Source organism: Schistocerca serialis, chromosome 12, assembly GCF_023864345.2.
Source record: "Schistocerca serialis cubense isolate TAMUIC-IGC-003099 chromosome 12, iqSchSeri2.2, whole genome shotgun sequence".
Lineage (NCBI taxonomy): Eukaryota > Metazoa > Arthropoda > Insecta > Orthoptera > Acrididae > Schistocerca > Schistocerca serialis.
Window position 1 is genome coordinate 110,699,561 of NC_064649.1, and position 27,628 is coordinate 110,727,188.

The 27,628-nt window shown below is 44.0% G+C and overlaps 1 protein-coding gene across 1 annotated transcript in view; it reads right to left on the reverse strand.

Annotated features, from left to right (window-relative positions):
• The window catches only part of LOC126427975 (C3 and PZP-like alpha-2-macroglobulin domain-containing protein 8), an 829,074-nt gene that overhangs the window by 488,124 nt on the left and 313,322 nt on the right, over window positions 1-27,628 (reverse strand). Inside the window, exon 3 of the mRNA XM_050089861.1 lies at window positions 15,299-15,492. Coding sequence (XP_049945818.1) covers window positions 15,299-15,492 — 194 coding nt within the window. The remainder of the gene's footprint in view (window positions 1-15,298; window positions 15,493-27,628) is intronic.

Below are 27,628 nucleotides of genomic sequence, written 5' to 3' on the forward strand. Positions count from 1 at the left end.
ATTCACGGTGTTCTTATTTCAATTTCCAGGAGTGTAGATTAGAGGAAGGCAAGTGTATTAAGGAAATGCTCCTTGAACTCCAATGGGAATCTGTGCAGGGAAAAAGTGAGAGTTGTAGCGGAACACTATCGCAGATATTTACAGAATCGGCATTTACGGCAGACTACAGAACGATCCTACTGAAACCGACGTCCATTAAGACAAGAGAAAAGAAATTGGGGTTCATACAGAGGCATATAATCAGTCTTCCCCTCGCTCCACTTGGAAGTGCAACAGTGGAGGCAATGACTTCGAGTGGTACAAAGTACCCTCCTCCATGCTCCGTATGGTGGCTTGCACAGAATGTAGATGTCGATGTAGATGGAGGTTCCAGTTCCGATTCTTATTTAGGTTTTTCGTGATTTTCCCAAATAGCTTCAGGCATATGGACAAGTTTACATGAATTTCGGCAGTAGCATTGTTCATCTGTTTTTTGCTGTGTCTCCCATTTCCAAATGTGGAGTACACTCTAAAACGAGAGCAGAATTCCAGGAGACGATTATAACATTTATTGAGAGCTGCTATGATTGTCATCGTAGGTTTAAATTAAGTTTGGTAATAGTCTTGGTCCCAACACACACCCCCATGGACCATAGTCGTTACATTTGTTGTGCTCGTAGTTCACCCCTTAGTAATAAATGTGCTGCTGCACCGTACAGGATGAGAGTAAAGTTCCATAGGTGTTCAGATTTTTCTGTAAACAGGTGTCATGATTATCAATTACACATATTATATCATCACACTGATTACATATGTCGGTCCATGTAAGTATGTAAATGTCTGTATTAATGAAGTTTGTTTTCTTTTCCTAATCCATAACACCACCACCGAATCTACTTTCTTATGAAAGAGATCCATGGACGGATAAAACTACATCTCATTTAAATTTATTAAGAAAAGAACGTCTCTCTCTACCTCTACACTATCCCAACTGTCTTAATAAAAAAAAAAACACCTTTAAAATACGGGAATGCGTAAATATACCTAACTAATTACTTAATATAAGGATGAACTTGCCAATGCGAATAATCGTGGCATATTGTGCAAACAATGTACTTATCTGCGACAGAAGGGTGTGTGTAAACTCATTTACTACATAATTATCTATGTGTCTGAGGAACTGTCTAAATAAAGGACGTCGCATGTCAGATTTTGGTAGAAATGAAACAAACTGTTCGTAGTAGACCAAATGCGAAGCCGTGCAGAGTCGTTAACATCAACATGAGAGAGCTGTTTAATAAACATACGAAAGAATACATGAAAATTACTGTCTTGAAGGAGAGAACAGACGAAGTAAATACCATCTATACTGAAAGAGAAACAACTTTAGAAAATGTATTTCACTCGAGGAAAAATAAAAATAAATGCTGGATAAGGTACAAAAACTAACAAAGTATTTTAAAAAACAAACATGTGTTCCATATGCATACACGAGAGTTGTGAAAACTACAAATAAAGTTTTATGACATAGTGCTTCTGTGTTTCTTTTCTGTCACAGTCTCCACTGAGTGATGGCTACACACACTATAATGACATCGACACATCAGTCCTCGAGGGATGCCATGAGCATTTGGTAAGTTTTACACGCAAGTTGACATTAATGTTAGTCCAGACGTAAGCCCCTGTGATTCTGGTATGATTGCGTTTATGTCATGCTGTGTATTTCGTTGCTAATGGCAGTATTTTACAACACGAAACTGTGATTCCAAAGGTGATCAGGACACACAGACTGATATCAAGATCACCAGCTAGAGGTTACATGCATGTTGATTGTACCATTAGTTACATTTACACGCCTGTGAAACTGTTTCTGCTGTTTCCCGCCAAATCCCAGGAAATGGTCAGATCGCTCATAGCGAGATGTCATGATTATATGGTAAGTTTTGTCAGTAGTATTGTTGATTTATTTATTGCTGTGTCTCCCATTTAGTAACATGCAGTACACTCTAGAACGAGAGCGGAATAACAGGAGATGATCAAAACATTCATAGAGAGATGTCATGATTGTCTGCTTAGGTTTACATTAATGTTGACAATAGTGTTGGTCCCAACACACACCCCTGCGGAACGATGGCACTTACCTTTGTTTAACTCGTAGTTCATCCTTTGGCAATGAATGTAACGCCTTCAAAGAGAGTAGAACTCCAAGAGAAGCCCAAATTTCTTTGCAATGAGACGTCAAAATAATCTGCTGATACATTTTCGCTTGGCTCTGATATACGCTCCTGTAGGACATCTTGCGTTTATCTTAGCTGGCGTCGTTCACCTGGCGACGGCTCTACACTCTAGGACCATAGGCTCTGCGTGTCCTACCTTGCACCAGACCAGGAGTACTGAGTATGGCTCCTATGACACAGCCACCATTCTACAAAATTGTTAAGGCTTTTGTGGTCACTTACTGAGAAATTGCCTGTTGGCTTCTGTCTCAGGCTCTTTATGCTACGTTTGTTTGGTGAACTTTCTGACATTTCGGCAGCATAAGTGACTGGCCTTATCAAAGCTTTACTCTCAATCGCTGGTGGTGGACTGGAACCGAGCTCGCAGCCGCAAGTTATATGAACCTGGCGTGTCATTACCACTAAGATTCGCCCCTTGCTACCTTCAATGCTCGTTCGCTGCAGCATGGGTACCCAAGATCTTTTCACTCTGAGGCTTTCTGCTTTCTTGTTGAAGGTATTGTCATGTTCATGTGTGTCTATAGCTTCCCTGAATAAGTGCGTGTGACAGCTATTCTCTACAGCAAGAAATTCTGTGTCGACGACTTTCGCTAGGTGGTTGGTCTTACACAGCGCGTGCTCTGCCACTCAGATTTCTCTGTCTGCTCCAACTTTCGGTGCCACTTATGTTCGGTGATCCTGGTGTTGACTGATCGGCCTGTCATTCCAATGTAGACTTTTCTACATGTACATGGTGTGCGGTATATTCCAGTCATTGCAAGTTGGTCCCTTTTCTTCTCTGCCGATCTTAGACACTCTTTGGTCTTCTTTGTTGTTTTATAAATAATTTGTGCACCGTGTTCGCTCAACGTACGACCGAATCTGTCCGTTGCTCTTGGAATGTGTGGTAGAAAGGCCGTACCTGACATTTGTTTTTCCGATGTGTCGCCTGGACGAGTGTTTGATTCTGTGACACTTCTTATGTAACTGTTGGAATACCCAATGCTCCTTACACTTTCCTGGTGTGTGCTGCGGACTCGTCTTGCTCGCGTTATGAGCGTGTTAATCATACCTCTTTTCTGGCTCAGGTGACGATTTGACTATGTGTGCAGCTGTGTCGGCTTTTACTACATGCAGTGTTCCAGGGTTACACCATCGCTTGTGTCCGCCCCTGGTATGTGAGTGATAGCCGGCACGGTAGCTCAGCATGTTCGGTCAGAGGGTTAGCTACACTCTGTAACAAAAAAACTGAGTTAATCGATCAACAACGAACTTAAACGGATGTCTTACGACGTCCGCCACGAACAGATGCAACGAAGAAAAGCGAACAAAATGAGATTAAAAAAGAAAAAGTGGTCAGCGCGACAGACTGTCAATCCTAAAGGCCCGGGTTCGATTCCCGGCTGGGTCAGAGATTTTCTCCGCTCAGCGACAGGGTGTTGTGTTGTCCTAATCCTCATCATTTCATCCCCATCGACGCGCAAGTCGCCGAAGTGGCGTCAAATCGAAAGACTTGCACCCGGCGAACGGTCTACCCGACGGGAGGCCCTAGTCACACGACTTTTTTTTTTTTACCATCGCTTGTGAACATCACACCTAGAGAGGGTAGTCTTTGGTTCTCTTCTGCCTGCATGGTAAATTATGTTGGCACGGAGAGTCTGCCAGCATAGCAAGGATCCCTGAAACGGAAGTTCTTGCTGCTCAGAAGAGTTGTTACACCTTATTGTTCAAAAAATGGTTCAAATGGCTCTGAAAACTATGGGACTTGACATCTGAGGTCATTAGTCCCTTCGAACGACTTAAACCTAACTAACCTAAGGACATCACACACATCCATGCCCGAGGCAGGATTCGAACCTGCCACCGTAGCGGTCGCGCGGTTCCAGACTGTAGCGCGTAGAACCGCTCGGCCACCCCGGCCGGCACACCTTCTTGTTCAAGTAAGCTATTGTAATAAACATGACAACATCTTCAACAAGAAAGAAGAATGTGTCGAGGTGAACAGACCCTTGATTCCCATGCTGCAATGGTAAACGCCACAGAAAAGTGCTCCGCAGTTGGCGCGCAGGTATATACAGGGTGTCCCAGCTATCTTGTCCACCCAAAATATCTCTGGAACAATAACAGCTATTGGAAAACGACTTTCACCGGTATCAATGTAGGGCTGGGGCCCATGAATGTACATATTTGGAAACATTCTAAAACGAAAGCATATGTGTTTTTTAACACAAACTTATGTTTTTTTCAATGGACCTCCTATATTTTTTCTTCAGCAATCCGTAACATGACAAAGCACATACACAATGGCGTTGATTGCATCGCAATATTCCCATTACATCCCGAGATATTGAGACGCGAAGTTGACGCTTGAAACACCCGACATTAAGACAAGAGAAAAGAAATTGGGGTTCATACAGAGGCATATAATCAGTCTTCCCCTCGCTCCACTTGGAAGTGCAACAGTGGAGGCAATGACTTCGAGTGGTACAAAGTACCCTCCTCCATGCTCCGTATGGTGGCTTGCACAGAATGTAGATGTCGATGTAGATGGAGGTTCCAGTTCCGATTCTTATTTAGGTTTTTCGTGATTTTCCCAAATAGCTTCAGGCATATGGACAAGTTTACATGAATTTCGGCAGTAGCATTGTTCATCTGTTTTTTGCTGTGTCTCCCATTTCCAAATGTGGAGTACACTCTAAAACGAGAGCAGAATTCCAGGAGACGATTATAACATTTATTGAGAGCTGCTATGATTGTCATCGTAGGTTTAAATTAAGTTTGGTAATAGTCTTGGTCCCAACACACACCCCCATGGACCATAGTCGTTACATTTGTTGTGCTCGTAGTTCACCCCTTAGTAATAAATGTGCTGCTGCACCATACAGGATGAGAGTAAAGTTCCATAGGTGTTCAGATTTTTCTGTAAACAGGTGTCATGATTATCAATTACACATATTATATCATCACACTGATTACATATGTCGGTCCATGTAAGTATGTAAATGTCTGTATTAATGAAGTTTGTTTTCTTTTCCTAATCCATAACACCACCACCGAATCTACTTTCTTATGAAAGAGATCCATGGACGGATAAAACTACATCTCATTTAAATTTATTAAGAAAAGAACGTCTCTCTCTACCTCTACACTATCCCAACTGTCTTAATAAAAAAAAAAAAAACCTTTAAAATACGGGAATGCGTAAATATACCTAACTAATTACTTAATATAAGGATGAACTTGCCAATGCGAATAATCGTGGCATATTGTGCAAACAATGTACTTATCTGCGACAGAAGGGTGTGTGTAAACTCATTTACTACATAATTATCTATGTGTCTGAGGAACTGTCTAAATAAAGGACGTCGCATGTCAGATTTTGGTAGAAATGAAACAAACTGTTCGTAGTAGACCAAATGCGAAGCCGTGCAGAGTCGTTAACATCAACATGAGAGAGCTGTTTAATAAACATACGAAAGAATACATGAAAATTACTGTCTTGAAGGAGAGAACAGACGAAGTAAATACCATCTATACTGAAAGAGAAACAACTTTAGAAAATGTATTTCACTCGAGGAAAAATAAAAATAAATGCTGGATAAGGTACAAAAACTAACAAAGTATTTTAAAAAACAAACATGTGTTCCATATGCATACACGAGAGTTGTGAAAACTACAAATAAAGTTTTATGACATAGTGCTTCTGTGTTTCTTTTCTGTCACAGTCTCCACTGAGTGATGGCTACACACACTATAATGACATCGACACATCAGTCCTCGAGGGATGCCATGAGCATTTGGTAAGTTTTACACGCAAGTTGACATTAATGTTAGTCCAGACGTAAGCCCCTGTGATTCTGGTATGATTGCGTTTATGTCATGCTGTGTATTTCGTTGCTAATGGCAGTATTTTACAACACGAAACTGTGATTCCAAAGGTGATCAGGACACACAGACTGATATCAAGATCACCAGCTAGAGGTTACATGCATGTTGATTGTACCATTAGTTACATTTACACGCCTGTGAAACTGTTTCTGCTGTTTCCCGCCAAATCCCAGGAAATGGTCAGATCGCTCATAGCGAGATGTCATGATTATATGGTAAGTTTTGTCAGTAGTATTGTTGATTTATTTATTGCTGTGTCTCCCATTTAGTAACATGCAGTACACTCTAGAACGAGAGCGGAATAACAGGAGATGATCAAAACATTCATAGAGAGATGTCATGATTGTCTGCTTAGGTTTACATTAATGTTGACAATAGTGTTGGTCCCAACACACACCCCTGCGGAACGATGGCACTTACCTTTGTTTAACTCGTAGTTCATCCTTTGGCAATGAATGTAACGCCTTCAAAGAGAGTAGAACTCCAAGAGAAGCCCAAATTTCTTTGCAATGAGACGTCAAAATAATCTGCTGATACATTTTCGCTTGGCTCTGATATACGCTCCTGTAGGACATCTTGCGTTTATCTTAGCTGGCGTCGTTCACCTGGCGACGGCTCTACACTCTAGGACCATAGGCTCTGCGTGTCCTACCTTGCACCAGACCAGGAGTACTGAGTATGGCTCCTATGACACAGCCACCATTCTACAAAATTGTTAAGGCTTTTGTGGTCACTTACTGAGAAATTGCCTGTTGGCTTCTGTCTCAGGCTCTTTATGCTACGTTTGTTTGGTGAACTTTCTGACATTTCGGCAGCATAAGTGACTGGCCTTATCAAAGCTTTACTCTCAATCGCTGGTGGTGGACTGGAACCGAGCTCGCAGCCGCAAGTTATATGAACCTGGCGTGTCATTACCACTAAGATTCGCCCCTTGCTACCTTCAATGCTCGTTCGCTGCAGCATGGGTACCCAAGATCTTTTCACTCTGAGGCTTTCTGCTTTCTTGTTGAAGGTATTGTCATGTTCATGTGTGTCTATAGCTTCCCTGAATAAGTGCGTGTGACAGCTATTCTCTACAGCAAGAAATTCTGTGTCGACGACTTTCGCTAGGTGGTTGGTCTTACACAGCGCGTGCTCTGCCACTCAGATTTCTCTGTCTGCTCCAACTTTCGGTGCCACTTATGTTCGGTGATCCTGGTGTTGACTGATCGGCCTGTCATTCCAATGTAGACTTTTCTACATGTACATGGTGTGCGGTATATTCCAGTCATTGCAAGTTGGTCCCTTTTCTTCTCTGCCGATCTTAGACACTCTTTGGTCTTCTTTGTTGTTTTATAAATAATTTGTGCACCGTGTTCGCTCAACGTACGACCGAATCTGTCCGTTGCTCTTGGAATGTGTGGTAGAAAGGCCGTACCTGACATTTGTTTTTCCGATGTGTCGCCTGGACGAGTGTTTGATTCTGTGACACTTCTTATGTAACTGTTGGAATACCCAATGCTCCTTACACTTTCCTGGTGTGTGCTGCGGACTCGTCTTGCTCGCGTTATGAGCGTGTTAATCATACCTCTTTTCTGGCTCAGGTGACGATTTGACTATGTGTGCAGCTGTGTCGGCTTTTACTACATGCAGTGTTCCAGGGTTACACCATCGCTTGTGTCCGCCCCTGGTATGTGAGTGATAGCCGGCACGGTAGCTCAGCATGTTCGGTCAGAGGGTTAGCTACACTCTGTAACAAAAAAACTGAGTTAATCGATCAACAACGAACTTAAACGGATGTCTTACGACGTCCGCCACGAACAGATGCAACGAAGAAAAGCGAACAAAATGAGATTAAAAAAGAAAAAGTGGTCAGCGCGACAGACTGTCAATCCTAAAGGCCCGGGTTCGATTCCCGGCTGGGTCAGAGATTTTCTCCGCTCAGCGACAGGGTGTTGTGTTGTCCTAATCCTCATCATTTCATCCCCATCGACGCGCAAGTCGCCGAAGTGGCGTCAAATCGAAAGACTTGCACCCGGCGAACGGTCTACCCGACGGGAGGCCCTAGTCACACGACTTTTTTTTTTTTACCATCGCTTGTGAACATCACACCTAGAGAGGGTAGTCTTTGGTTCTCTTCTGCCTGCATGGTAAATTATGTTGGCACGGAGAGTCTGCCAGCATAGCAAGGATCCCTGAAACGGAAGTTCTTGCTGCTCAGAAGAGTTGTTACACCTTATTGTTCAAAAAATGGTTCAAATGGCTCTGAAAACTATGGGACTTGACATCTGAGGTCATTAGTCCCTTCGAACGACTTAAACCTAACTAACCTAAGGACATCACACACATCCATGCCCGAGGCAGGATTCGAACCTGCCACCGTAGCGGTCGCGCGGTTCCAGACTGTAGCGCGTAGAACCGCTCGGCCACCCCGGCCGGCACACCTTCTTGTTCAAGTAAGCTATTGTAATAAACATGACAACATCTTCAACAAGAAAGAAGAATGTGTCGAGGTGAACAGACCCTTGATTCCCATGCTGCAATGGTAAACGCCACAGAAAAGTGCTCCGCAGTTGGCGCGCAGGTATATACAGGGTGTCCCAGCTATCTTGTCCACCCAAAATATCTCTGGAACAATAACAGCTATTGGAAAACGACTTTCACCGGTATCAATGTAGGGCTGGGGCCCATGAATGTACATATTTGGAAACATTCTAAAACGAAAGCATATGTGTTTTTTAACACAAACTTATGTTTTTTTCAATGGACCTCCTATATTTTTTCTTCAGCAATCCGTAACATGACAAAGCACATACACAATGGCGTTGATTGCATCGCAATATTCCCATTACATCCCGAGATATTGAGACGCGAAGTTGACGCTTGAAACACCCGACATGCGCTGCTAGCGCACGCACGTCCTGAGGCTCAGGCGTGAACCCCATTTTGCCCGTAATCGCGATGTGATTGACATGCGTAATCACGCTCCCATACTTATCAAGAGGTCCGAAACAACGGTACAACTTTTAGTCCACTTGCTCGTTTCACTAAAACCAACATGAATTTTACTATTACGAGTGAATGATTAACTGTCACTTGCGCTAGATCTACAATAAAGTAAAGTTTTAACGTTGAACGGCATTACCTTTTTAGTAACGGATTAACGATAAGCGAAGTTAACTTTGTGACTAATGTTGCGGTGCACAGATATGTTACAGAACCGCATCACCCCTAGCCTATGGGATAAATACCTGCTGGAATGTACGACGTTAATGCAGGATGGCAGCAGACCGTATTATTCGTTTCGGACCTCTTGATAAGTATGGAGGTGTGATTACGCATGTCAATCACATCGCGATTACGGGCAGCATGGGGTTCACGCCTGAGCCTCAGGACGTGCGCTAGCAGCGCATGTCGGGTGTTCCAAGCGTCAACGTCGCGTCTCAATATCTCGGGATATAATGGGAATATTGCGATGCAATCAACGCCATTGTGTATGTGCTTTGTCATGCTATGGATTGCTGAAGAAAAAATATAGGAGGTCCATTTAAAAAGCATAAGTTTGTGTTAAAAAACACATATGCTTTCGTTTTAGAATGTTTCCAGATATGTACATTCATGGGCCCCAGCCCTACATTGATGCCGGTGAAAGTCGTTTTCCAATAGCTGTTATTGTTCCAGAGATATTTTGAGTGGACAAGATAGCTGGGACACCCTGTATAATCTGCCACTGTGAGCTCGATTTCAATCCACCACCAGCAATGGAAGAGTGGTGGGTGACGGTTTGACAATGACAACCGCTTGTGCATGCGAAACTTCGGGAAAACGAGAGAAACAGGCCAACAGGCCATTTAGCAACTGCTGTTCTGTTTCACTCGGAATCCTCCAGTTGGTGCTGCACCTACACAGGTGCCCTGTGGGGCCTACCATGCACCAGGGAAGAAATCCTGGGTATGATTCCTGTCACAGTCACTGCTCTGTTGGATCTTCCAGTCGGTGACGTACACTCTACGATTGGCATCACATGGGGCCTAAGTTGCACTTGGGTAGACATCCTACGAAGTATCTCAAAGAGTACGGATACTGCTTCTTCAAAAAGAAAGGGTTTTTATTCAAATTAAATCTTTGTATATCAATCACTCTGTTGCTGTACAACAATGTTCTAACTGTTGGAGCTTCGGTCGGTCACCTATCGAAGTGCTGCGACAAGGACCGAGTATGCGGGAGATGTGAAAAATCGGGACAACGAAAGTCAGAATGCAGGCAGGAGAATCCCGCAGGCTGTATACCATGCAAACACAGAAATAGAACATACGATAAGGTAGGGGGGCCAGACTGTCCTACATATGAACAGCTCTACAAAAGACAAATACAGCGCACCGAGTAGGATGTTCTGGACAACGTTCGTTAATAATGAGTGCTACCATAAAATGGTGCAAGCTGTTCGAGATTCTGAAAAAAGTAGGGGTAAGCTATAGGGAGAGACGGGTCATATACAATATGTACAACAACCAAGAGGGAACAATAAGAGTGGGCGATCAAGAACGAAGTGCTCGTATTAAGAAGGGTGTAAGACAAGGCTGTAGCCTTTCGCCCCTACTCTTCAATCTGTACATCGAGGAAGCAATGGTGGAAATAAAAGAAAGGTTCAGGAGTGGAATTAAAATACAAGGTGAAAGAATATCAATGATACGATTCGCTGATGACATTGCTATCCTGAGTGAAAGTGAAGAAGAATTAAATGATCTGCTGAACGGAATGAACAGTCTAATGAATACACAGTATGGTTTGAGAGTAAATCGGAGAAAGACGAAGGTAATGAGAAGTAGTAGAAATGAGAACAGCGAGAAACTTAACATCAGGATTGATGGTCACGAAATCAATGAAGTTAAGGAATTCTGCTACCTAGGCAGTAAAATAACCAATGACGGACGGAGTAAGGAGGACATCAAAAGCAGACTCGCTATGGCAAAAAAGGCATTTCTGGCCAAGAGAAGTCTACTAATATCAAATACCGGCCTTAATTTGAGGAAGAAATTTCTGAGGATTTACGTCTGGAGTACAGCATTGTATGGTAGTGAAACATGGACTGTGGGAAAACCGGAACAGAAGAGAATCGAAGCATTTGAGATGTGGTGCTATAGACGAATGTTGAAAATTAGGTGGACTGATAAGGTAAGGAATGAGGAGGTTCTACGCAGAATCGGAGAGGAAAGGATTATGTGGAAAACACTGATAAGGAGAAGGGACAGGATGATAGGACATCTGCTAAGACATGAGGGAATGACTTCCATGGTACTAGAGGGAGCTGTAGAGGGCAAAAACTGTAGAGGAAGACAGATGTTGGAATATGTCAAGCAAATAATTGAGGACGTAGGTTGCAAGTGCTATTCTGAGATGAAGAGGTTAGGACAGGAAAGGAATTCGTGGCGGGCCGCATCAAACCAGTCAGTAGACTGATGACCAAAAAAGAACCATAACTGTCAGAAACCCAACCCCCCTGACACGCAGGGACAGACGTAACTAATAACACAAACAGGCAAAGGTACAAACCTCCGTCGACTAGGATGAAAGGCTGGCGGTGAGCCGTTGCCTGGCGGCAACACATGACGTTGTTACAACCCCCAAAAGCAGAAACTAATGTAGAGCCTCAGTTCTGGGAGACAATACAATTTACGTACTTCAGTATTACCGACTACATAGACGATATGTGTATGAAGGGAACATCTGGCGCTGCAGTCCGGAACCGCGGGACTGCTACGGTCGCAGGTTCGAATCCTGTCTCGGGCATGGGTGTGTGTGATGTCCTTAGGTTAGTTAGGTTTAAGTAGTTCTAAGTTCTAGGGGACTTATGACCTAAGATGTTGAGTCCCATAGTGCTCCGAGCCATTTCTTTTATGAAGGGAACAATTGAATATGAGGTGGCCAGGCACCTGAAACATCACATGTTTGATTAGGCCAGCCGGCCGGAGTGGCCGTGCGGTTCTAGGCGCTACAGTCTGGAACCGAGCGACCGCTACGTTCGCAGGTTCGAATCCTGCCTCGGGCATGGATGTGTGTGATGTCCTTAGGTTAGTTAGGTTTAATTAGTTCTAAGTTCTAGGCGACTGATGGCCTCAGAAGTTAAGTCGCATAGTGCTCAGAGCCATTTGAAACAATTTTTGATTAGGCCATCTTCCAGGCGTGTCTCTTTTCGCGAGTTGACGAACTGGAAGACGTAATACTATGAGATAGTTCAGAGAAATGTAACGACGTCCTTGAACATCCTGAGAATGAAAATGTCACGGAGTTCACAAGAAATCCAACACCACAGAGAAAGACAACTGCACACCACCCGCACAACCAGCAGGATATAATACAACCAAATGTAGACTCTATATTACACCAGTTCGTTTTGTCTACGGGGGTAGCACACACAGTCACTACGAAAAACAAAACAGTACGGTAGCAGAACATAAAGACACATCCTTCACCGGCACAACACCAGACACAACCACCCCAGAAACAGACATAAAACAGTCACCTTTCACGAAGAAGTCCCCGGAAGAGATAAAAAACAAGTCACTATCAGGGGAAATGCTCAGCGAAAACACATCAAACTCCACACTACCAGAAATCATAAAGCAGGGAAAACATGTTGTACTGCAAAATTGCTCGAAATCGGAGAAACAAACAAACAGTCCAGAACACCAAACAAACACAACCAAGGATCCCCAGATGAATACCGTTAATTACGCAAAGTAGGAAAACATAGAAGCAAACCTACGGCTTAGCAGTCTAGAAAACAAGGATATATTTCAAACAGTTCTTCGCTATGTAATACTATCCAAGCATGAAGAAGGGGATGAAAATCTTCTTCCCAATTACAGAAAAAACTGTCAGGATGATATTAAGAATTGAAAATTGTGGGGCAACCACTGTTGTTTTTCACTTGGGATCCTCCAGTGAGTGACAGATCTACACATTAGAATAAGTGTGGTGTGCGTACTGTAAGACCTTCGGTACACACACCATCAGATTATTTGACTCGTCGCTCTAACAAAGTAGGCGAGTGTCAGCAATATCTCTCGTGGTCTTATCGTGGCGTGTTTATCTTCTGCCTTTAGATCAGACGATAGAAATGCCACTTGCACACTTAGAGTAGCAGATTGACGGTGACCAACTTTAAACAGAACTTGATTAATTTTCACACATATTTATTAAAATAATAAAAAGCATAGAAATTACTTAACTTGATTCTGGATGCTGTTTACAATTGACAATCTGAAGTTCCTTTGGTCTTGGTACGTTAATCTTATTCTCACATATCTCTGATACTTGACAAAGTGTCGATACATTTCTCTTCATGGCTATGTACAGGAATATGATAATCTTATTAGGCGCAGACTGAAACTTGACTGTAGACTAATGCAGACTAATGCAGACTGACTACTCGGAGGTCTGTACACTCGTTATAATACCTCACGCGTTGAGGTATCACTGCGCGAGTGTGATCCGCGAGGAGAAAAGGTTCCACTTAGCAGCCATCTCATTGGCTGGGTTACATATTTATACGTGGATCGGCGGAAGCAGGATTTGGTCCGTCTCTAAGACAGTGCCATCTCTTAGTTCAGAGACGGACGAGCGCTGCGCCTGAGCTGTTGTGCTTAGAGGGGCGCCCTCTAGTGGGAATGGTGTGTATGCGCTGACTATGCGGAACTATGTACACAACACTGGTGAAGTGTGATCATTCGACCATCGTGTGACATTTCGTGCAATGGGGAAGTTTCAAAAATCGGGTGTGTGCGTACCGCACGCTCAAAGTCAAAATCACAAAAATCTGCGGATGGAAACATTTGCATCTGTGCTTGCTTGTCAGCAATAGGCTAGTGAGCAACATCGACTATTTCTACTCTGCATTGTTACTGGTGATGAGAGGCTGTGTCTTTATGCTAACGTACGGAAAAGAAGAGAATAGTAGATCCCAATCAAAGCAGCCACTCCCCGTTCAAAAACCTGTGTCCACCCACAAAAGATAATATTAAGTATCTGGTGAAACAGCGATAGTGTGGTGTGCTACGAATTACTTCCCCAAGGTGTAACCATCATTACTGACATTTATTGACAACAAGTGAGACCTCTTGCAGACACAGTGCGAATAAAAAACACCAGGAAAACTGTGTGGAGTGATGTTACTCCATTGATAACTCCCTCATACGTTCTTCTAGACTGACAAGAAACACTATACAGCAGTTGGGTTAGGGAGTCAATCCGCACCCACGTTATTCAGCTGATGTTGCGGTCCCAGATTTTCACCTTTTCCCCTCTGTGTCGGACAGCCATGAAGGAACTTCCTCTCTGGATGAAAGTGTGATCCGAATGACTTTTCCACCTAAAACGATGTGATTTCTACAGTGGCGGAATCGCAAAGTTACGCCTGTGTTGGCAGACTATTGTAAATGGTGAAGCAGCATGACGATATTGTGGTGTGCATACTATAAGACCTTCGGTACACACACCATCAGATTATTTGACTTGTCGCTGTAATGAAGTAGGCGAGTGTCAGCAATATGTCCCGTGGTTTTATCGTGGCGTGTTTATCTTATGCCGTTAGGTCAGACGATAGAAATTCCATTTGCATGCTTAGAGTAGCAGATTGACGGTGACCAACTTTAAACAGAACTTGATTAATTTTCACACAAATTTATTAAAATAGTGACAAGCATAAACCTTAAGTAACTTGAATCTGGATGCTTTTTACAATTGACAATCTGAAGTTCCTTTGGTCTTGGTACGTTAATATTATTCTTACATATCTCTGATACTTGGCAAAGTGTCTATACATTTCTCTTCATGGCTATGTACAGGAATATGATAATCTTCTTAGGTGCAGACTGAAACTTGACTATAGACTCGTATAGACTGGTCCAGACTAATGCAGACTCCTGATCGGCAGTCTGTACAGTCGTTATAATACCTCACGCGTTCAGGTATCACTGCACGAGTGTGATACGTGAGGAGAAAAGGTTCTACGTTAGCAGCAATCTCATTGGCTGCGTTACACATTAATATGTGGATCGGTGAAAGCAGAATTTGGTCCGTCTCTAAGGCAGCGCCATCTCGTAGTGTGGAGACGGGCGAGCGCTGCATCTGCGCTGTTGTGCTTAGTGGGGCGCACTCTAGTGGGAGAGTTGTTTGTGTACGCACTGACTACGCGGAACTATGTACACAACAATAAGATACCATGCGAAGCCCACCTTGCACCAGGGCAGAGCTCCTGGAGATGATGGGCCGGTCTGCGTCGGCCTCGTCGCCGCCAGAAGCCGCCAAGAGGTGCAGGGTCACATTGAGGGGGGGCCGAGGGGGACGGCGCGGCCCCCCACTGAGGGTGACCAGCACGGCCGTGGCGCCCCCTGCCACCGCCGTCCGCGGACTCACCACCGTCACAGACCTGCAACATCACAAGCAGCCTCATAGTAATATACTCCACCCAGTCACAAGCAAAAGAGGGAGATGAGCAAAGGACTGTAATGTCCCCACAGCAAATACCCTCTACCACGTACCAATTAATCATTTTCAATCAAGCCATCCACATTCATTCACTTTGGAAAAGTTATCTGATCTGATTTTCACGTAATACAGGGTGTTACAAAGAGGTACGGCCAAACTTTCAGGAAACATTCCTCACACACAAAGAAAGAAAATATGTTACGTGGACATGTGTTCAGAAACGCTTACTTTCCATGTTAGAGCTCATTTTATTACTTCTCTTCAAATCACATTAATCATGGAATGGAAACACACAGCAACAGAACGTACCAGCGTGACTTCAAACACTTTGTTACAGGAAATGTTCAAAATATCTTCTGTTAGCGAGGATACATGCATCCACCCTCCATGGAAATTAAGCGTTTCCGGACACATGTCCACATAACATCTTTTCTTTATTTGTGTGTGAGGAATGTTTCCTGAAAGTGTGGCCGTACCTTATTGTAACACCCTGTATAAGGGACCATCACATGATGAACTTCCACATGTATAATATTTATCAACAAAACTGTACATATTTCCCACAGGGTGATCCTTATTTCTACAAAATAGCCTAATTTTGCATACATACTTTGCTTTTATTAACCATACTATATTTCATTTCTTCAGTATGTTGAAGTTACCATCACATCATCAATAATTATGTCAGTATTTTCAGCTGCTGACACGATTTCAGCAACCCGTCACAGAACGATACAGCATTAGTTGATGTTTTATTAACTATGTGAAAAATGATTCAGATGGCTCTGAGCACTATGGGACTTAACATCTGTGGTCACCAGTCCCCTAGAACTTTAAACTACTTAAACCTAACTAACCAAAGGACATCACACACATCCATGCCTGAGGCAGGACTCGAACCTGCGACCGTAGCGGTCACACGGATCCAGACTGAAGCGCCTAGAACCGCACGGCCACACCCGCCGGCTAACTATGTCAAAAAGAAAAAAAAAAAATGGATATGTAAATATATGAAAAATGTTATGTACTCAATGTGAAGAGGCTCACTGGAATCTAATGCACCTTGCAGATTATTGTTAATGATGTCATGGAACAGAAGAGAAAGAAAACGTTGTAATTATAGAGCAAATCACAGACGAAGAAAGCCTTAGACACACTGTCCACCGAGTGCAGCAATGTGGAGGTTCCCTGCTGTTTTGGGGTGGCATTATGTGAGGCCGACGTACGCCGCTGGTTGTCATGGAAGGCACCGTAACTGCTGTACGATACGTGAATGCCGTCCTCCGACCTACAGTGCAACAACATCGGCAGCATACTGGCGAGGCATTCGTCTTCATGGACGACTATTCGCGCCTCCGTCGTTCACATCATGTGAATGGCTTCCTTCAGCATAACGACATCGCTCGACTGCGCGGCCAGCATGTTCTCCAGACCTGAACCCTATCGAACATGACTGTGATAGATTTAAAAGAGCTGTTTATGGACGATGTGACCCACCAACTACTCTAAGGGATCTACGCTGAATCGCCGTTGAGGGGTGGGACAATCTGGACCAACAGTGCCTTGATGAACTTGTAAATAGTATGCCACGATGAGATAGTATGCCACGACGAATACAGGCATGCATCAACGTAAGAGGAAGTGCTACTAGGTTTCGCAGGTACCGGTGTGTACAGCAATCTGGATCACCACCTGTGAAGGTCTCGCTGTATGGTGGTATAACATGCAATATGCGGTTTTCATGAGCAATAAAAAGGGGAAAATGATGTTTATGTTGATCTCTATTCCGATTTTCTGTACAGCTTCCGGAACCCTCGGAACTGAGGTGATCCAAAACTGATTTTTATGCGTGTATTTGTGAGCCATAAATGGTAAGTTTAACATACATCTTCTACTTTGGTCCCAAAAAACTAAAGGATCACTGCTTTTGGGTGGAGGAAGACAATGGGTACATTATTGTCTCAGCAGTGATGTAACAAATCTTATATCTATTGTTGTTGATCGTTTCAAACTGTAGGCGTTGTTACTGAAATATCACTCATCGCTTAATAACTCAACATTTCAAAGCAATGGAAATGTTACGAATAAACGCTACACGTTTTTCAAAAAAGTGTTATACAAGAACCAAAAATTGTAGCACCACTGCTATAATAAATTCATATATCGTTATTTGAACCTGGTTATTAGTGAAAAATGAAAAAAATAGCCTGTTATAACCGAGACCAAACAAATAATACCAGTTATTCAGAACTAAATACCGGCATCAGTGTAAATAGGTCTGTTTTTCCCACTTCGATGTGTTTTGCAGCATTCAGTATAAGTTTATTGGTGTGCCCTAATAGTATGTAACTGTATCTCGCAGTAGGTAGTTGAGGAAGGGTACCAGGTGACTGAAAAAGAGTGCTGGTCATTTCCACACAGTTACAGACCTTATCGCTAATGTTGTTATGTTGTACAAGTATGGAACAAGCTCAATCCTCTCACATTATGACTTATTTGGACGACGAAAATCTCCGTTACGAACTTCGCAAACAGAGACCTTGCGAAATTAGGATCACTCTTTTCATCGATATTATGTGCCGCTTTGAGGAGCACGGAAAAAATGACTGCCGAACTCTCTCCACACGGGAGCGAATAGAAACGAACGAGCATTCGCAGACAATTCGCCAGTGTTCAGTATTATTCGCCTGCATCTGTGCGCGAGCTTTTTACGCTAGTGGGAATGGAAGACAAAGTGGGATAACAAACGCAGTCGTTGAACGCTGCGTTATTGTTTTTTGGCGCTAACAATCGGCACACAGGCTACAACATTTTATAGCTGCATTCACGATGTAAAACTGTGATATGCAGACAGTATTATTTAGCGTAGCGAGCCCACTGTTTTTGAAGAAGTAAGCTGACTGGCGTCGGAAAGGAAGAATTTCCTTGTCCGGTTAGCACGTAATCGTGAAACGTGTGGAGATAGAGCAACTCAGCACTAATTACGGACGACCAGCGTAACCTGACGAAATTATTTGCACTCTGACTGTTACTTTCAACTGGAGACACTCACAGGGAATTGCTAATAAGTCCTCGGCTTTTCCCAGTTAAAACTGGTCTAGATTAATTGTGGCGCTTTGGGAATAAATCTTGTTATTTACTTTATGTGTGATAGTAATTGGGTTGTTGTTGTTGTGGTCTTCAGTCCAGAGACTGATTTGATGCAGCTCTGCGTGATGCTCTATCTGTGCATGCTTCTTCATCTCCGAGTACCTGCTGCAACCTACATCCTTCTAAATCTGTTTAGTGTATTCATCACTTTGTCTCCCTCTACGATTTTTAGCCTCCACGCTGCCCTCCAATACTAAATTGGTGATCCCTTGCTGCCTCAGAATATGCCCTACCAAGCGATCCCTTCTTCTAGTCAGGTTGTGCCACAAATTTCTCTTCTCCCCAATTCTATTCAATACCTCCTCATTAGTTATGTGATCTACCCATCTAACCTTCAGCATCCTTCTGTAGCACCACATTTCGAAAGCTTCTATTCTCTTCTTGTCTAAACTATTAATCGTCCACGTTTCACTTCCATACATGGCTACACTCCATACAAATACATTCAGAAACGACTTCCTGACACTTAAATCTATACTCGATGTTAACAAATTTCTCTTCTTCAGAAAAGCTTTCGTTGCCATTGCGAGTCTACATTTTATATCCTCTATACTTTGACCACCATGAGTTATTTTCTCCCCAAATAGCTGAACTCATTTACTGCTTTAAGCGTCTCATTTCCTAAACTAATTCCCTCAGCATCAGCCGATTTAATTCGACTACAATCCATTATCCTCGTTTTCCTTTTGTTGGTGTTCATCTTATATCCTCCTTTCAAGACACTGCCCATTCCATTCAACTGCTCTTAAAGGTCCTTTGCTCTCTGTGATAGAATTACAATGTCATCGGCGAACCACAAAGTTTTTATTTCATCTCCATGGATTTTAATTCCTACTCCAAATATTTCTTTTGTTTCCTTTACTGCTTGCTCAATATACAGATTGAATAACATCGGGGAGAGGATACAACCCTCTCTCACTCCCTTTTCAGCCACTGCTTCCCTTTCATGTCCCTCGACTCTTATAACTGCCATCTGGTTTCTGTACAAATTGTAAAAAGCCTTTCGCTCCCTGTATTTGACTCCTGCCACCTTCAGAATCTAAAAGAGAGTATTCCAGTCAACATTGTCAAAAGCTTTCTCTAAGTCTACAAACGCTAGAAACGTAGGTTTGGCTTTCCTTAATCTGTCTTCTAAGATATGTCGTAGGCTCAGTATTGCCTCATGCGTTCCAACGTTTCTACGGAATCCAAACTGATGTTCTCCGAGGTCGGTTTCCACTAGTTTTTCAATTCGTCTGTAAAGATTTCGTGTTATTATTTTGCAGCCGTGGCTTATCAAACTGATAGTTCGTTAATTTTCACATCTGTCAACACCTGCTTTCTTTGGGATTGGAATGATTATATTCTTCTTGAAGTCTGCGTAGCTCTAACATTTCGTTTTATTTTTCTGTGCAAGACTGAAGTGAGCACTTTTTTTTTAAATAACGGGAACACTGCCAAACAAATTTATGTCTGGCGCATTGGTTGATATTGGTTGGTAGCTGCCTGTCCTACTCCACTATCAAGAATAGGGTTGCTCTGTTAAAACAGAGCGTTTCAGCACTGGGCATGAACAGCGTTCTCGAATGCGAAGTGAAGGCACAGTTTCGGAAACAGTGGGTGTTGTTCGTTCCACGATGCTGGATAATCGGAAAATAACTACTAAAAAGGTCAGAGGAAACCCTGGACATACAGGGTGAAAAGTATTTAAACTGACAAACTCTGAGTGGTTGTAGGGGACATCAAAACAATTATTTTTCCCGAATGTCATTTTTTCCTATGAGGAGTATTTAAACCGGTAGAGGAAGAGTTTTCTCGCGGCAAATTAATTAAACCAACAAACACTTTTCCATTTTTTTATGACCAAGACACAACACATTAACACAACCCAATTTCAATTACAGTACATTTTCAAAAATTCCTCCACTGGCTCTGAGCACTATGCGACTTAACTTCTGAGGTCATCAGTCGCCTAGAACTTAGAACTAATTAAACCTAACTAACCTAAGGACATCACACACATCCATTCTCGAGGCAGGATTCGAACCTGCGACCGTAGCGGTCGCTCGGCTCCAGACTGTAGCGCCTAGAACCGCACGGCTACCCCGGCCGGCATTCCTCCATTGACCGGTAAACAAAGGTTACACCGTCGGATCATGTCCTGCTTGAAACGGGCAAAAACTCCAGGAGTATCCTGAATTGTTCCTGCTGCTGCTACTACTATCCGGGCAACCAGATCCTCTTCTGATGCAACAGGACTTGCGTAAACAAGGTTGCGCATCTCTCCCCACACAAAGAAGTCCAGAGGGGACATATGTGGGGATCGAGCAGGCCATGGTACAGGACCACCTCTGCCAATCCACGTCCCTGGGAACCGTCGGTCCAGGAATCGACGCACACGACGACTGAAAAGTGCTGATGCCCCGTCATGTTGGAACCACATGCGTTGTCTTGTAGGGAGCGGGACGTCTTCCAGCAATTCTGGCAATGCTCTGGCGAGAAAATTGTAATATTGATTGCCATTTAATGGCCCAGGTAGCAGATACGTCCCAATTAAACAGTCCCCAACAACACCGACCCACACATTAACCAAGAACCGCACTTGATGAGCGCTAGTAACTGTGGCATGTGGGTTATCCTCACTCCAAACATGCGAATTGTGCATGTTGAAGACTCCATCACGCCCGAACGTTGCTTCATCGATAAACAACACAAAGGATGGAAATGTAGGATGCATTTCACACAGTTCCAGGTACTACTGCGAAAACTGTGGTCTGGGTGGATAATCAACTGGTTCCAGGTTGAAATGGACGTAACAATTGCTCTCGAAGGACTGTTCTTACATTCATCTGATTCGTCCCCATGTTACCTGCAATTGCACGAGTGCTGATTGAAGGATCCCGTTCCACATGCTGCAAGACAGCTTCCTCAAATTGCAGCGTTCTTACCGTGAGCGGCGTCCCAGTCCAGGCAATCTGCTAAATGACGCGGTCTCATGCAGACGTTGGTACACAGCATCAAAGGTGCGGATACGGCGATTAGGATATCGTTGTTGATAAACACGCTGTGCAGCTCGTCCGTTGTGGTGCACTACGTAGTACGCACCAACCATATCAGTGTACTCACTCCAGGTGTATCGCTCCATTAGTAAACAGAGACAATGCACTACTACACTGGTGGACAGCAGTTGCCTACAACTGAAGACCGTAACACGGCCTCTAACAACTGAAGAGCGTAATACGACCTCCAACAGTTTAAATAACCCTCATAGGAAAAAATGACGTTAGGGAAAAATATTTTTTTTTATGTCCTCTACAACTTTTCACCCTGTATTCTGAGAATACGTGCGTGATACTATTGATGACAATTTGGACATGAGAAAGCTCTCAGCGAAATAGTTTCCTAAATGCCTCAGTGCAGACGAAAAGCGTGAACGAATGGTTTGCTTCACAGTCACTTAGGTGCAATTTCCACGGGATCGTGTTAGAGTTCTGAATATTTCGTCACCGTGGATGAAACATGGGTATACATTTACGATCTAGAGACAAAGGAACAGCCAAGCGAATGGATACACAGTAGTTATTCAGCTTCAAAGAAGCGTAAAACAACGAAGATCAGAAGACAAGTGGCTCGCATCCGTGTTTTCAGATAAGTTGGAGTCATGGCCTGACGAAACTGCTTTGGCCGAGCCATAACAGTGGGTCCTTTAATTGCTCTGGCAGAATACTCATCAAACGACAACACATGAAATATTAGTTCACTTTATTTGATAAATGAATAAAAGATTTACTTGAGAGATTAGCCGGCTCCTGAAAAGACATAACATTTCATCGGCGTTCAAGCCCCCAGCAAAAATCCGACAGCTCATGAGGCCTGTGAAGTACGATCTAGGGCTTAGAACGCCTGGAGTGTACGAGATACCATGTCAGTGTGGCTGTTGCTACGTCGACCAAGCAGTCCGCACTGTGGAGCCACGCCGGACGGAACGCGAGAGGTGCTTACGCCTATGCTATCCAGAAAAATCGGCCGTGGCAGAACACGCCTGTCGTTATGAGGACGAAGTCATTTTGGGATAGCGTCATAAAAGAAGCTGTTGTTGTTGTTGTTGTGGTCTTCAGTCCTGAGACTGGTTTAATGCAGCTCTCCATGCTACTACACTCCTGGAAATGGAAAAAAGAACACATTGACACCGGTGTGTCAGACCCACCATACTTGCTCCGGACACTGCGAGAGGGCTGTACAAGCAATGATCACACGCACGGCACAGCGGACACACCAGGAACCGCGGTGTTGGCCGTCGAATGGCGCTAGCTGCGCAGCATTTGTGCACCGCCGCCGTCAGTGTCAGCCAGTTTGCCGTGGCATACGGAGCTCCATCGCAGTCTTTAACACTGGTAGCATGCCGCGACAGCGTGGACGTGAAGCGTATGTGCAGTTGACGGACTTTGAGCGAGGGCGTATAGTGGGCATGCGGGAGGCCGGGTGGACGTACCGCCGAATTGCTCAACACGTGGGGCGTGAGGTCTCCACAGTACATCGATGTTGTCGCCAGTGGTCGGCGGAAGGTGCACGTGCCCGTCGACCTGGGACCGGACCGCAGCGACGCACGGATGCACGCCAAGACCGTAGGATCCTACGCAGTGCCGTAGGGGACCGCACCGCCACTTCCCAGCAAATTAGGGACACTGTTGCTCCTGGGGTATCGGCGAGGACCATTCGCAACCGTCTCCATGAAGCTGGGCTACGGTCCCGCACACCGTTAGGCCGTCTGCCGCTCACGCCCCAACATCGTGCAGCCCGCCTCCAGTGGTGTCGCGACAGGCGTGAATGGAGGGACGAATGGAGACGTGTCGTCTTCAGCGATGAGAGTCGCTTCTGCCTTGGTGCCAATGATGGTCGTATGCGTGTTTGGCGCCGTGCAGGTGAGCGCCACAATCAGGACTGCATACGACCGAGGCACACAGGGCCAACACCCGGCATCATGGTGTGGGGAGCGATCTCCTACACTGGCCGTACACCACTGGCGATCGTCGAGGGTACACTGAATAGTGCACGGTACATCCAAACCGTCATCGAACCCATCGTTCTACCATTCCTAGACCGGCAAGGGAACTTGCTGTTCCAACAGGACAATGCACGTCCGCATGTATCCCGTGCCACCCAACGTGCTCTAGAAGGTGTAAGTCAACTACCCTGGCCAGCAAGATCTCCGGATCTGTCCCCCATTGAGCATGTTTGGGACTGGATGAAGCGTCGTCTCACGCGGTCTGCACGTCCAGCACGAACGCTGGTCCAACTGAGGCGCCAGGTGGAAATGGCATGGCAAGCCGTTCCACAGGACTACATCCAGCATCTCTACGATCGTCTCCATGGGAGAATAGCAGCCTGCATTGCTGCGAAAGGTGGATATACACTGTACTAGTGCCGACATTGTGCATGCTCTGTTGCCTGTGTCTATGTGCCTGTGGTTCTATCAGTGTGATCATGTGATGTATCTGACCCCAGGAATGTGTCAATAAAGTTTCCCCTTCCTGGGATAATGAATTCACGGTGTTCTTATTTCAATTTCCAGGAGTGTATATCCTGTGCAAGCTTCTTCATCTCCCAGTACTTACTGCAACCTACATCCTTCTGAATCTGCTTAGTGTATTCATCTCTTGGTCTCTCTCTACGATTTTTACCCTCCATGCTGCCCTCCAATGCTAAATTTGTGATCCCTTGATGCCTCAGAACATGTCCTACCAACCGGCCCCTTCTTTTTGTCAAGTTGTGCCACAAACTCCTCTTCTCCCCAATTCTATTCAATACCTCCTCATTAGTCATGTGATCTACCCATCTAATCTTCAGCATTCTTCTGTAGCACCACATTTCGAAAGCTTCTGTTCTCTTCTTGTCCAAACTATTTATCGTCCATGTTTCACTTCCATACATGGCTACGCTCCATACAAATACTTTCAGAAACGACTCTCTGACACTTAAATCTATACTCGATGTTAAGAAATTCCTCTTCTTCAGAAACGCTTTCCTTGCCTTTGCCAGTCTACATTTTATATCCTCTCTACTTCGACCAACATCAGTTATTTTACTCCCTAAATAGCAAAACTCCTTTACTACTTTAAGTGTCTCATTTCCTAATGTAATTCCCTCAGCATCACCCGATTTAATTTGACTACATTCCATTATCCTCGTTTTGCTTTTGTTGAAGTTCATCTTATATCCTCCTTTCAAGACACTGTCCATTCCGTTCAACTGCTCTTCCAAGTCCTTTGCTGTCTCTGACAGAATTAGAATGTCGTCGGGGATCCTCAAAGTTTTTATTTCTTCTCCATGAATTTTAATACCTACTCCGAATTTTTCTTTTGTTTCCTTTACTGCTTGCTCAATATACAGATTGAATAACATCGGGGAGAGGCTACAACCCTGTCTCACTCTCTTCCCAACCACTGCTTCCCTTTCATGCCCCTCCACTCTTATAACTGCCATCTGGTTTCTGTACAAATTGTAAATAGCTTTTCGCTCCTTATGTTTTACCCCTGCCACCTTCAGAATTTGAAAGAGAGTATTCCAGCTAAGAAGCTAGTGAAATAAAAACCTCTGAAAACACCATCAACAAGGACGGCAGTTTGCAGGTCAGCACAGCCTGGGACACGGCCATCGCGATGTTAAAACGGGCGCGATGGACGTGGGATGAAATCATTGCCATATATGGCGAGGTAGAGAGCACCAGTGACGTCACAGCCAGCAGTGCGGCTATACTCGTATAAGGACGCAGCCACGGTGACACAGCAGTCAGTCTTACCACTTTGACCGTGGAGAGCTCGGTCGAAAGCTCGTGGGATTTTAACCACCTGACGCGGCTGGAAGCCCGAGGATATTTTATCAGTTCATATCGCCGCGAAACCCTGCATTCATACAGATTTACTTGACTCTGACACAGCTCTTCGCCACAGGAATGCCTCATAATTTACCACTGTCACTGACTATGAAAGCACCACCTGATGCACGGCTTAACAAACTGCTCTCTTGCAGTACAAAATCCAGCCTTTACGAAAGTACATTTCATCAGGCACTTTAACTGTCACTGTCCTACACGATCATCGTTGGTTGGTTGGTTGGTTGGTTTGAGGGAGGGGACCAGACAGTGAGGTCATCGGTCCCATTGGATTAGGGAAGGACAGGGAAGGAAATCGGTCGTGCCCTTTCAAAGGAACCATCCCGGCATTCGCCTGAAGCCATTTAGGGAAATCAAGGAAAACTTTAATCATGATGGCTGGACACGGGTCTGGACAGTCATCCTCCAAAGTGCGAGTCCGAAGTGCCAACCACTGCGCCACCTCGCTCGGTATACACCATCATGTTGACTGCTGTAGCTCAGTTTCCAACGTGGCTGAACCCCTTGATTCTGAGAATCTTGAAACGAATGATGCGAAAGGCTGAGAGAGTCGCAGAATCTTTCAATCTTTGTCCGATGTTTACATTTATAGCAACAATCAACCGAGAATCAGTTATATCAGAAACATATAATTGTGAGCGGTTTTAACAGTTGGGTTGAATTGGAGACGAAAATAACCGATCTAATCAAAAACTGGTTGTTTCAGCGCTACTCGCTATCCCTACTTCAGATAGCTGTGTGTGGGTTATAACAGGTCAGTAATCTATAGCAACTATGCGAGGATAGCTGTAGTATATTCTTAGGCTCATTACTTCATACCGCTTCTTCAAATTTTCTGGTTTGTTGTTCGCGAAACGGTTCAGTCTACCTTCATCATCTACACTTACATCTACGTGGATACTCTGCAAATCACATTTAAGTGCCTGGCAGGGGGTTCATCGTTACCATTACAATTCTCTATTATTCCAATCTCGGAAAGAATGAACACCTATATCATTCCGTACGAGCTCTGATTTCCCTTATTTTATCGTGGTGATCGTTCCTCGCTATGTAAGTCGGTGTCAACAAAATATTTTCGCATTCGATGGAGAAAGTTGATGATTGGAATTTCGTGAGAAGATTCCGTCGCAACGAAAAACGCCTTTCTTTTAATGATTTCCAGCCCAAATCCTGTATCATTTCTGTGACACTCTCTCCCATATTTCGCGATAATACAAAACGTGCTGCCATTATTTGAACTTTTTCCATGTACTCCGTCAGTCCTATCTGATAAAACTCCCACAACGCGTAGCAGTATTCTAAAAGAGGACGGACAAGCGTAGTGTAGGCGGTCTCCTTAGTAGATCTGTTACATTTTCTAAGTGTCCTGCGAATAAAACGCAGTCTTTGGTTAGCCTTCCCAACAACATTTTCTATGTGTTCTTTCCAATTTAAGTTGTTCGTAATTGTAATACCGAGGTATTTAGTTGAATTTACGACTCTTAGATTAGACTGATTTATCGTGTAACAGAAGTTTAACGAGTTCCTTTTAGCACTCATGTGTATGACCTCACACCTTTCTTTATTTAGGGTCAACTGCCAGTTTTCGCACTATTCAGATATTTTTTCTAAATCGTTTTGGAGTTTGTTTTGATCTTCTGATGACTTTATTGGTCGATAAACGACAGCGCCATCTGCATACAACCGAAGACGGCTGCTCAGATTGTCTCCCAATTCTATATTGTGTTACAGCGTACAAATGGTCTCTTATGCCATAAGCTGTTCTGTGGTTTGCTCCTGTTGTTAATGGCCCTTTTTTGTAATTTTTACAATATGGCGTTTCATTGTCAAATTTGACAGATCAACAATTGTGGCAATCATCCAAAAATGGTATGCGATTGCATTTGGCTCTGGTGTATTGGTGTTACCATATCGGGTTGTATGTATGGCTTTGTAATAGACATGTCTGTAGATAGTTGTTTGTATCTATCCCTTATCTTTGATATCTGAAACGTCATCAGGGCGTTGTAGTGTGTGTGTGTGTGTGTGTGTGTGTAGATTTCTGTCTCTTCAATTA